This window comes from Pituophis catenifer, unplaced genomic scaffold, assembly GCF_029215685.1.
Source record: "Pituophis catenifer annectens isolate HBS135680 unplaced genomic scaffold, rPitCat1.0.hap2 SCAF_1, whole genome shotgun sequence".
Classification (NCBI taxonomy): Eukaryota; Metazoa; Chordata; class Lepidosauria; order Squamata; family Colubridae; genus Pituophis; species Pituophis catenifer.
The window spans coordinates 128,324,207-128,336,427 of NW_027256881.1; the positions used below are offsets into that span (position 1 = coordinate 128,324,207).

General features: G+C 37.4%; 1 protein-coding gene across 2 annotated transcripts in view; it reads right to left on the bottom strand.

Annotated features, from left to right (window-relative positions):
* The window catches only part of ARHGEF10 (Rho guanine nucleotide exchange factor 10), a 116,636-nt gene that overhangs the window by 60,221 nt on the left and 44,194 nt on the right, over positions 1-12,221 (bottom strand). For both annotated transcript variants that reach the window (XM_070932957.1, XM_070932956.1), the window contains exons 14-17: positions 11,294-11,410; positions 10,742-10,834; positions 6,437-6,607; positions 2,876-3,021 (exon numbers count right to left, since the gene is read on the bottom strand). In XM_070932957.1, coding sequence (XP_070789058.1) covers positions 2,876-3,021; positions 6,437-6,607; positions 10,742-10,834; positions 11,294-11,410 — 527 coding nt within the window. The remainder of the gene's footprint in view (positions 1-2,875; positions 3,022-6,436; positions 6,608-10,741; positions 10,835-11,293; positions 11,411-12,221) is intronic.

A 12,221-nucleotide genomic window follows, 5' to 3' on the forward strand; every position in this document is an offset into this window, starting at 1 on the left:
TTCATTTATCAACAAGAATAAAATACTAAATAGAAAAACAAACATCCAACACTGGATGGAACGCTCCAATGGAAAAGAAGAAAAAATAGTACTTAAGACTTATATACCACCCATAATGCTTTACAGTCCTCTCTAATCAGTTTATAGAGTCAGTCTATTGCCCCCTAACAATCTGGGTCCTCATTTTACCGACCTCAGAACGATGGAAGGCTAAGTCAACCTTGAGTCAGTCAGGATCAAACTCCTGCTGTGAGAATGCAGAGTTAGCTTGCAATACTGCATTTTAACCACTGAGCAACATGGCTCTTGTACACAAAAAATTGTGTGCACAAGAAAACCTCCAAATCCCAAATGTCTAATCTAACATTGGACATAAAGAATCCAATGCTCCAATGGATGCTGAAAAACAGATAAATAAGGAAACTATTCTGGAGAAATTTTACCCTGGCAAGGCCTGTTTACTTGAAGACAGTGGAGCCAAAGTACATATTCAGTTGCCATAGGAATGCTGCTGGGTAAGAGCTTCTGTGTAGCAAGAGATCTACTCAGCCTACATTTGCAGATATATCCCACCCACATAATTACATGAGATTATGAAATGTAGAACAAGGCATTTCACAGGAAGGATGCAAAATGCAGCAGATACGTAGGACTGTTATAAGATCCCCTCCGAAGGGAGAGCTCTTTCAAATCTACCACAGTGGATACTGAAGGTCGGTGGTATTAGAGTAGGCAATCATTTTATCAGAGAGATGTTTCATTTAGGCATTGGATCCCAAAGCAAAATGCGAAACAGCAACCCTGTATTTACACGCATTATATGTGACAGTTTCAATCAAAACTGTGGATTTTAAATCTTGTGCTTTTCTCATAATTGGCATAGACGAGGGGCCTCCACACTCTTCAGTTCATCCATCCCTTCATAAAGTTTCAGACTGTTCATCAACTCCCAAGCATTTATTATATGAAAATAGTTTAATAAATACTACTTTAATAGTGTGATGAATAGCAATAACGATAACAACCGTCTTCTCCTGGCTATATCTACCCAACCTACCAGGGAGGGGAAGCAAGGAATGTGGCGGGTCCTCTCTCCTAAGGAGATACATTTACTGGGACCAAGAAGGGGTGGCTCCCTCCCTATGGAACATAATCCCCGTAGAAATAAGATTCCCCCCCCCCACCTTGACACTCTTTTCATAAGGTGCTTTTGCCCAGAGAATCCAGAGTAGGGTGGATCCCATCAAGTGGCTTATTTGATTAACTGTTGTCGCCAGGGGGTGGGAGTTATTGCTTTTTATTCTTTTATATTAGATTTTTATCTTTGTGAGCCACCTGGTGTCACTGACAATATGTTGGGCAATCATATCACTTTCTTAAATAAAATAAACATCGACTTTTTGGATAGCCCTATCAATCCTTGTGGTTCAATATATGACCATTTGAGGAGACTGTGGCATAGACCTTATTTCTTGCTTCTATAAAAGTAATAGCAATAGCAGTTAAGACTTACATACCGGTCTGTAGTACTCTATAGCCCTCTCTGAATGGTTTACAGAGTCAGCCTATTGCCCCCAATAATGTGAGTCATTTTACTGACCTCGGAAGTATGGAAGGCTGAATCAACCTTGAGCTGCTCTGGATTGAACTCCTGGCTGTGGGCAGAGCCAACCTGCAACACTGTATTCTAACCACTGTGCCACCACAGCTCTTTTTTATATTTTAAATAAAGAGATATTTATATCTGTGAGGATTTTGAGTGGAAAACAAATAATTGAAAAGTAAGGGATGTGATCTAACAGGTTTTTGTTTTTGCTCTTTTACTTCCTTCCTTACAAGCATACATTGTGCATTTCCCTTCTTGAAGAAAAAGAAAGGGAAAGAAGTCTGTAAAGATGCACACATATTGCAGCAGTGCAAAAAGTAGCTGACCTGCAAAATATCTGATTGACATTAATCTCACAATTCTAGAGTTGGAAGAGTTTATTGTTTAGAAAAAGACTTTTAAATGAAAAAGGCTTAAAAGACTAGATACAAACACCTTTGCTTTTTGGAGATAACATCGGAGTCTTCTAATCCTACATGACTGATGAATTTAATTTCTGTAGACAACTGGGAATCTGGCATTTTTCCTTACTTTTCCTGAGGTTAAGAAATTAATAAAAAGCTTCTAGTTCTTAAATTATCTCTAACACATCTCACTGTCTCTACATCAATTTTATTTAATCAGGACCCATTCCATTCTGACCCTTAAACCATCTCCTTTAGCAATGTTATTCAATTTCCTAGTATGGTGAGTATTACATTAGGAAATGTAATGATGGGGAGGAGAGAAGTGGGTTGCAGTAACAATATAATTTAGGAGAAAACTTATTTCTGTAAGCTGCCTGAAGTCACTGTGGGTTGGGTAGCCATATAAGTTTTCTTAAGAAATAAAATATCTTCCTTCCTTCGAATCCTTGTTTCCATGAGGCCCATGCACCCCTTTATGTATTACTTTTGTTCCTTCAATTTAAAATCCTTATTTGGGGAAGGATTGGAGAGAACTAAGTTACAACTTTTCAACCTTTGATCTCAATATTTATTTAATAGATTTGCGTGCCATCCATTTCATCTAGATGTCCTACATATATTGCATTTATATATCCTACACTGTAACTTTTCCCAAAGCTAAAGATGAACATGGGATTTTCTGTGTACAGTACAATGAATGTGCTCTGCTACTAAGAGCCCTGAATTATAATCCATTGTATACATGCAACCAAAAACACATAAAATGGACTCAGAACGCACATACAAAAAAACCTTTCCTAGTTCATGTGTCTCATCTCTTATGCTTTGGCAATTATTTTAGTGCGTGACTATAAAATCTTACCGAATATGCACAGTAGCACACATGAGAACATCGTTTAACATAAACAGACGCCGTTCTTTGGTTTTCATGATCTCCCCTTTGTCTGTATAAACAGTTTCTAGCATATCATCACTTCGGATCAAGTACCGGTTGCCACTGCTGAGTAACTGAATAATACAAAAAGATTTCATAACATAGTATTTTTACATCTGAATATATTCTGCTTTAAAAATATATGAACCAGTTTCATGAATCCATAGAATTTTGTTAATTTTGTCATGAAATAAAATTCTTCCTTTACAATTTTGTATCTATAGGATCATGATAATCAGGCATTAATCAATCAATCAATCCTTCATTTCAGTCATGGATCAACATAAAATACAATGAAGGGGGGGGGAACATCCACCTATTTCAATAATAACTCTGACACTTATAAGAGATAAAAGTTAAGTAAAAGCCTGATTGCTAATATTATACTATAATATTAAAACAGTGAAATTTGTCTAGGTAAATTCTTAATGTTAAGAGTAGGACTACAGACTAAAGAGGGGGATCTGAAGGCCCACAAAAAGAACATAAAAACAGATGAATATTAAAAATAAATAAATAAGAGGAATTCTCAGGTTTACCCATACCCCGTACCCTTAATTATTTGTATGCAAATTTTAATTGCCACCAGCCAAAATCAGGCAACACTGTATGTAATTAATGGTTCCTTATCTGAGAAGATAAAATCAAGAAGAACAGTTTCATCATGATCTATAACAGTAAAGAAAGAATTAAAGTTTCTCAATTACATATATAACGGGCAGTATAAAAGCATAGATGTGGTGATCTCAATAGCTTTGTGCTACATGGACAAGTTCACATAAATATGAGGATTCTGGTTAATAGCAATAGCATTTAGACCAGTGGTTCTCAACCTTCCTAATGCCACGACCCTTTAATACTGTTTCTCATGTTGTGGTGACCCCCAACCAGGGGTGGGTTCTAAATTTTTTTACTACCGGTTCTGTGGGCGTGGCTTATTTTGTGGGCATGGCTTGGAGGTCATGTGACTTGGTGGGCATGGCTAGCTGGTCATGTGACCGGGTGGCCATGGCTATGTGTATAGGGACTACTCAGAGGGCTGAAAAAAGTCATTTCTGACAGGTCCTCGCACTTTTGACTGGTCCTCACACTTATGACCATCCTCACTTTTATGCCCGTGCAGCATTCTTAACAACCATATCACTCATTTCACAACTGCTTCTCTTCACCATGGTGACAAGATAGGGCAAAAACGTAAAATATGAGGACAGTCGTAAGTTCGAGGACTGGTCAAAAGTGCGAGGACCAGTCAAAAATAAGTTTTTCAGCCCTCTGAGTAGTCCATATGCATAAAAGGATACAGCAATAGAGAGGGATGAAGGAAGGGAAGGTAAATTAGAGTAGGAATGAGGGTAAGAGAGGGAGGAAGAGAGGAGGAGAAGGAGAAAGGAAGAGGAAGTAGGGAGGAGAAGAAGAGGGGAGGGGGGAAAAAGTAAGAAGGAAAGAAAAGAGAGAGGTGGTAGGTTTGAGGAGAAAGATTGCTGTACAATAAAAAAGATGAAAGGGAAGAAAACCAACCCCAAACAAATATAAAGATATTAAGATAAAGAATGAATTGTTAAACTTTAAAGAATAAAAGTGAACAAATATGAATAAATAGCAATAATTAGAAACAAACATACAAACATACAATGTATTTTCTTTGAACAGAGTATTTGTCCGGTTCACAAATTTAAACAGTGTTTAGTCATTTCAATTAAATTTACAATTTCTATATTTCTTTTCAGCATAGCTAGGGGGAAAAAAATCTGCTCCAGCAATTTACCTCTTTGCAGCTAGCTAGCAACAGAGCCCTCCGCAAAACAGCTGAGAGCAAATCAGCTGAGAGTCGGGAGGCTGATCAAATCAACTTATGGTAATTAACCTATGCTGAAGCGGAAAGGGGCTGTTTTTTCTATTTTTGCAAGCACCGGTCTACTCATTTGTTTTCTTTTAACACTGATCAGCTGTAGGGCGGCCCTTTGAAGCGCCGCGGCAAGAATTTAAACAATTTAAACAAAAATTTTTCCCTCTAGCCATCAGCTGGGACTCAGGAGGCAGCAATAGATTGGGAGTGGGCGGGGTAAGCGACTGGCGACCAGCGATCCAACAGAGGCAGAGGGTGAGGGTGAGTGAAGGCGTGGGGGGGGGTGAGAGAGGGCTTTGGCGATCCCTGTGAAATGGCTGTTCGACCCCCAAAGGGGTCGCGACCCCCAGGTTGAGAACCGCTGATTTTGACGTATATACTGCTTCATAGTAGTGCTTAGAGTGCTTTACGGCACTCTAAGGAATTTACAGAGTCAGCATTATTGACCTCAGAAGGATAGACAGATGAGTCAATCTTGAGCAGGTCAGGATCAAACTCCTGGAGTGAGCAGAGTTTGCCTGCAATACTGCACTTTAACCATTGTGCCACCTTAATGGCTCTTAAACCTCCCCTTAAGAACTGAGGAGGGTCAAACAACAAACCTGGCTTTGTTGCTACGCAGGGAAGGTTAATATATACAACTATCAGCCTAGTTCTCACCTAGAAGACATTATGTGAGCTCCTTTATGGGCTGGAATGTGGCTGACCTAAATTCTTTTAGCCCAAGTTTACCCCAAAAGAAATTATAGTTCAAGTAGCAAGCCATAAAACTGTCTAGAATTGTTTGTTGCCCAAAAAAATTGTAACTGGTCAGCCAGGACTAATGGAATGATTTCTGATGGGGAAAAAAACTGGCATGCAATTACTCTCTTCATTCAATAAATTGGTTATGATTCAAGAAACCCCGAGTTAATAAATTGGTTAGTCTTCGGAATGCCAATAGAGATGGTGTAAGAAGGACGCTCAGGGCCTTGTACATCTATCCAATGAGTAATGCCACTCCTGCACCTTCATCACACATGCTCCCATTTTGGCTCCCCCCCTCCCCCACTTGGGATAGAAAACCAAATTCAGTACTATCAACATGGTGGCAATTAATGTCCATGAAACAAATGAGATGTATTTGAATAAAATACATATTGGGAATAATTAGTTAAGAAAGCCTAAACATTTTAGAATCCATCAGAACTGGCAGAGTTGCCCTGCTCCAGGTTTCTCTATTATACACTGTCATTCAGTGGGACCAAAGAACTTACGCCTTCTCTGTCATCATATCTGCACCAGAGAACAGGATTCCCTCAGAGAGCTGGATGGCTCTGATCCTATTGGCCTTTCACAAGACATTAAAGACCAGGATGCTTGCACAGACATTCGGCTCCAAAGGTGGCCCCGGGCCCTTTGTTTGGTTGTTTTGTTTACTGACTGGAGGGGAATTGATTTTCAACCCCAGCATGTGTCACCATATGCTGAGGTTGATATATGGTTTGTATATTGATTTCATGAACTATGTTGTTTTGGGTTTCGATCTCTGTACATTGTCCAGAGTCACCTTTGTGAGCTCCGCAGTTGTACACATTTTTCAAATAAACAAACATTATTTACAAGAGAAATAAGGGAAAAACAAGCAGTGCAATTCTCCAAACCTTGTTCAGATAACGCTCATTCATGGCTTTGGCTATTTGTTTTATTTCACAGCGCTGATCTGCATCCCTTTTCCTTTCATTTAATTTCTCTGCCAGTGTTTCAAGTTCTGTGAGAGCCATCTGTAGAGGCAGCCTGTCTGGGTGGCCTTTAATCGTGTTCTTCAACATATCCTGGACAGAACAAAAGGGGGAAAAAAGTTTTGCCATGCTCTGACCAGCTAATTCAGATTATTTTTCTTGACTAGAAAAAGGAAGTCATTTAAACATACTGTATCTGTCTCACAACTATCATTTCCAAAGCTACAGATACAATCCTTTTTAGGATTTGTCTGCTATGTCAAGTGAGAAACACTTAACTAATTTTAGAAAGCACCATACTATCCAGTTACAAACTCTCTTGGCAATTGTTTCCAACATCAAACTGCTCATAAGAAATTAAAAAGTTTTTCTAATGCTCACATGAAATTTGCCCTCTTGTAATTTAAAAGTAATTATTCCAAAACAATGAGAAAGAACAAGTCTTCATTTTCTTTTGTATAGATAGTCTTCAACTTACAACCTTTCATTTAGTGACTATTCAAAGTTACAAAAGCACTAAACATAGTGATTTTGACCATTTTTCACCCTTATGACTGTTGCAGCCTCCCCATGGTCACATGATCAAAATTGGGATGCTTGTCAACTGGCATATATTTCTGATGGTTGCAGTGTCCCAGAGTCATGTGATCCCCTTTTGTGACCTTCTGACAGGCAAAGTCAATGGGGAAACAAGATTAATTTAACAGCCATGTTACTAATTTAGCAATTGCAGTGTTTCACTTAACAATTGTAGCAAGAGAATGGGGCAAAACTCACTTAACAACTGTCTTGCTTAGCAACAGAAATTGTGGTCGTAGGTCGAGGACTACCTGTATGACATTCTTTCAAGTCATTTGAAGAATATGATCTCTTTCCCCACAAGGTTAAAGACATCTAGCTAATAAAGGAGGATGTAGCTCAGGGTTGAAATGAGAGGTCTTTGGTGCTCTCTGAATTTGGTTGTTTTCTTGAAGATGTTTCATTACCCAAACTAGGTAACACCATAGCACTAATGATGTTACCTAGTTTGGGCAACGAAATGTCTACGAGAAAACAATCAAGCTCAAGGAGCACTAAGGACCCCTCAGATATCTAGTTCTTTCCATTTTTCTTTGACAGATTTAGTTTCCCAATGTTCCTCATTTCCCGACCATACAAGAATAAATGTTTCCCATAATTTAAAATTAACCAAGGTTGATGCAGCCTAATGCTTCGTTTGCCTTTTTTTGCAGCCACATTACACTTCTGGCTTACATATATTCACTTAATTATCATGCCAACCATGCCTAATTAGCTTGATGGTCAACATGTTATGGAATACTCTGTAAAATGATTCACTGCAATCAAGGTACATTATGTTTACAACAGTCCATTAAGGAATTGCCCAGACAAATCACAAGAAAAGAATAGTCTGACAAGCTTTAATCTTGGCAAGTCCATGTCTTATTCCATATTCATTTCAAGGAGCTAGAAAATACATTTATTTATTATCTGTTTTAGGATCTTCCCAGGTACTAGCATCAGATCCTTCCCCCCCCCCCTCATTTTGGAATGACATGGACAAAATTTGCTCTTGTCCCATTGTTTGCCACTTCATCAGTTGTATAATATTTTTCAAAGATAATATCTAGGGGTTTCGCCAGACTAACCAACTAATTCCCTCACTCATTCAAGGCCTTCATTATCAAAGAATGCACTCTAACTAGTTCTGCGTTTTAAACTCATTTGTAACATATTCCTCGACCACATTTCTATTATTCTAAGGATTCAACTCTGCACCTTCAATCTGCCCTTCACAATTTTCTAATGAGACAAATAGAAGAGACTAAAATAAAATAATTCAGGGTTTTTTTCTTTTGAACATGCTTAAGAAGCCTTATATTTTGCATCCTTTGCTAACCTCAGCCCACATATCTTCCCTCATATCAGCTCCAAACTATATGCCCATGTTCTCTCTTTGTGACTTGATCTTATTTCCATTTCTTGTGTTCCTTTGTTTTCAGAACTTCATTAAGCTTCTTGGGGCGTCTATTGCTTTTCTTGGGGATTTTTCCTTCTCATTGGAAATGATTGTAATTATGCTTCTAGTGTCTCATTTTTTAAAAGAAATTCCCACCCTTATTGAGTTCATTTTTTTTGGACTTCTCTTTCCATAGCATCCTACTCTTCTCTTTTCTGACAACATGAAAATCTGCTTTCATACAACTTCCATTTCTACAATTGAACTTTTCATCATCTGCGAAGCTGGCACTTCGGTGTAACTGCCAAGAAATGAAAGATTTTAGGGCTCCTTTAATAATAATAGTAATCAACTTACGCACTACTAGCAATCTTCATAGTTACACTAGAGATATGCCTCATCACTAGGATGTCATTCCAGGGGCCAGAAAAAGTAGAAGACAAAAGGACTGAGATTTTATATTCTTTGCTCAACAGAGTCTGACATTAGTCTAATCTGGCAACTACACATTACAATACTGCAATTTAATATGACCAGTATAAATATGTAACTATCTGTATTGCCACTGCTTTCATTGTAGCTACTGGATCAGGAGTGTTCTTGCATTCCACTCTTCTTTTCTTACAATTTACAAAAATAACTATAATTTTCATGCAGGTGACAACAAGGCATAGTATCATTTCTTGACATAGGATTTGGCAGAATAATTTATTTTTTTACATGTATAGCATTCAATTGCATCAATATCATTTAACTAGGATCATAAAACAGGTGAATATAATAATTATAGATTATTGGGGTCCCCAGAGGGACGATCACAACAGGAAGTAGCTGACGTGGTAAGAAGACCTCATCCCCGTCTCATCCACCTCTTAGTTCTGGTTTCAGTAGTTTTAAAATCTGAACCTGTGTAGTTTTAATGTTTTAATTATTTTTACACTTGATTTATAACTTGTAAACTGCCAGAGTCACCTTATATGGGAGATGGGCAGCATAAAAATTTAATGAATAAATGAATAAATAAATAAATGTATGAATGAATATGCCTAATATTAAAAATTAAAACAAAAAATTTAAAAGCTTTCTAAAGCCGTTTAAAATAATCTACAGTTGAAACCTCCTACCTGTCAAGAAAATAATTCTACTGCTTAGGCTTTAATATCAGAAATCTCTAGTTCATGCACATTCCACCCAACCTCCAAAACAATTGGAGGTTGCCTTGAGTCATAAAAACTTTTATATGCAGTTAATAGAACTTTGAAGTAATTTTTGAATGATTATGCACGATGGGGCGATAGAAAAGAAACAGCAATCAACCTGCTGTATTCTTTACTGACTGAAGTTACTAAAAATGTATTGGAAACTTAACATAAATATGATGCCTGGCACATACATGACATGATAAGACTAGTGTGTGGAAGAGCAGAGTAGACCTAATAGAATTGCTTCAACTGAGTAAAGCAACTCTGGATCATGACTCTTATCTACGATGACATGGTAAGGGTCTAAGATAAAACTCAGCTCTCAAGCTTTGGACAGAATCCTTGTCTTGCTTCCTAAGAAATGACAAGTTACTTGTGTTCATTTTCTCAGATGTTTCTCCCTATTTAACACCAGTGTTGAGCTTCAGGTAGCTCATGGTCTTCTAAGTGCAAATGTCAGTTGGTGGACTCTTGTGGAGTACCACAAAGGGAGGCCGAGGAGCTAAAAATTAGATGCTCATAATTACTTACAGAACCCAGTCCTTCAAACAGGGTTGGAATTGTATAAAAGCTAGCCAAACTAGAATGCAAACTAGCCTCCTCAGAAATAACCCTTGATGAACAGTATCAAAATTGGCCAACAGATCTGACAATAACAGAATGGGCCATCGTTGACAATAGACACAACTGTCTCCATACTGTATCCCTATCCTAAACTCAAAGTGATATTGACTTTCAAGAAATCCTAAAGTTCCTTTCAATGTTTTATAAGAACACTAGCAACACATAATATCCAGAAAATTAATGGCTAAGAAGTTGTGACTGTCATATACAAAAAATCCAACATGGGTTACTCTAAAACCAAGCAATAATCCTATGAACTAAAGAATAAATTCTGCACTTTCAGGTACAACTCAGAAATTAGTCACATAATTGATTTTCAATTAACAAAACAACTAACAATCAGATCCTATTACCATGTTAGTGTTTTAGCCATTACTATTTAGCAAGCAACCAAGAAAGATGGCAAACTCAAGCAATTTTAAGAATTGATACATGACTTGCCTGTAATAGAAGGATGAACTGAGGAAAACGTTGTATGGGCTTCATCATTAAGCCATAAAGAGTGATTCTATCAGGACTAGATTCTTGACATTGCTGTAATAAAAAAGTGAGTTTTTTTATATTAGCCACTGAGATTTTCTCAAAAGAAGTATAGATAAAATGTACATCTCATATTTTGGCCACTTAATGAGAAGAGAGGACTCATTGGAAAAGACCTTGAAGTTAGGAAAAATTGAAGGCAAAGGGAGAAGGGGACAGCAGAGGGTGAGATGGTTAGATAGTGTCATTGATGCAACATTAATTTGGGCAAACTCCGGGAGACAGTGGAGGGCAGGTGGTCTGGTGTGCTATGGTCCATGGAGTTGCGAAGAGTCTGACATGACTTAGTGACTGAACAACAACTATCTAAACATAAACACATATTCATGACTATCTTAAAGCTGAGCTAAACACTGGATGTTCAATATTTGTCAGCGACAATCTCCCAGATAGTCATGGTTACTCTGATGGTCTACAAACAATCACAAAGCAACCAAAACCCAAAATGCTCACCTTTAAAAACTCAAGGAAGGCAGGTTTTGTAGCACATGTTTTCTTGAGAATCCCCACAGCTGTGCTAAAATTGATTACATACTCACTGTAGGCATCCAGTACCATGGATTTAGAGAACTAAATGACACAATAAAAATAAACATACATTATCAGTCAGTTACAATATAGAACACATATTTCTAAAAGAGTATTCAAGATACTCAGCATATAGTCAAAACCTGTAACTTTTTAAGGATCTCTACAAAAGGCTAAATTAGTGAGGTTTTGCCGAGAAATCTCAGACATGCTATTTCTATAAAATAATATTGTTCTGGCATTTGCCTTTAAGATTATACCTTATAATTTCAGTGTCACTATGATACTGTGTTGTTAAGAGGACAGCCTGGATAGACTACAACAATAAATCAAGAAATGTCTGATTAAATCCTGTATCATTTAAGCAAGTCCATCCATCTGATGAAGTAAGGTGAAGTTCATAAAGCCTATAATACAATATGTTAGTCTGAAAACATGATACAATAGGTCTGGGAAATCTAATTCTGAAACTTGTTTTATACCTCTGTCACTTTTAACTACAATAATTGGATAGGAAATGAAAAGGAAGACAAAATCTTGGAGTTGTCCAACTACTGTAGATTGGGAAGTTCAAACAATGCATCAGAAGGCAGCAGAGGTGAATCACTTTCATATCCTTGTCAAGAAAACAAGATGGATGTGGAGACTTTAGTTTTAGGATTCACAATACGTTTTTCCTACTTGAAAGATATGCAGTTAAGATTAAAATAAAAATAAAAACGAGAAGCCTAACTTTCTGAACCAATTAGCAATCAGAAAATATTTTGAAAAATATACACATGTCTGATATTAGAGTGAGGTGGCTTCTGAGTTTATTTACCTTTCATTTGAAATTGTTATCTACATTACCAGA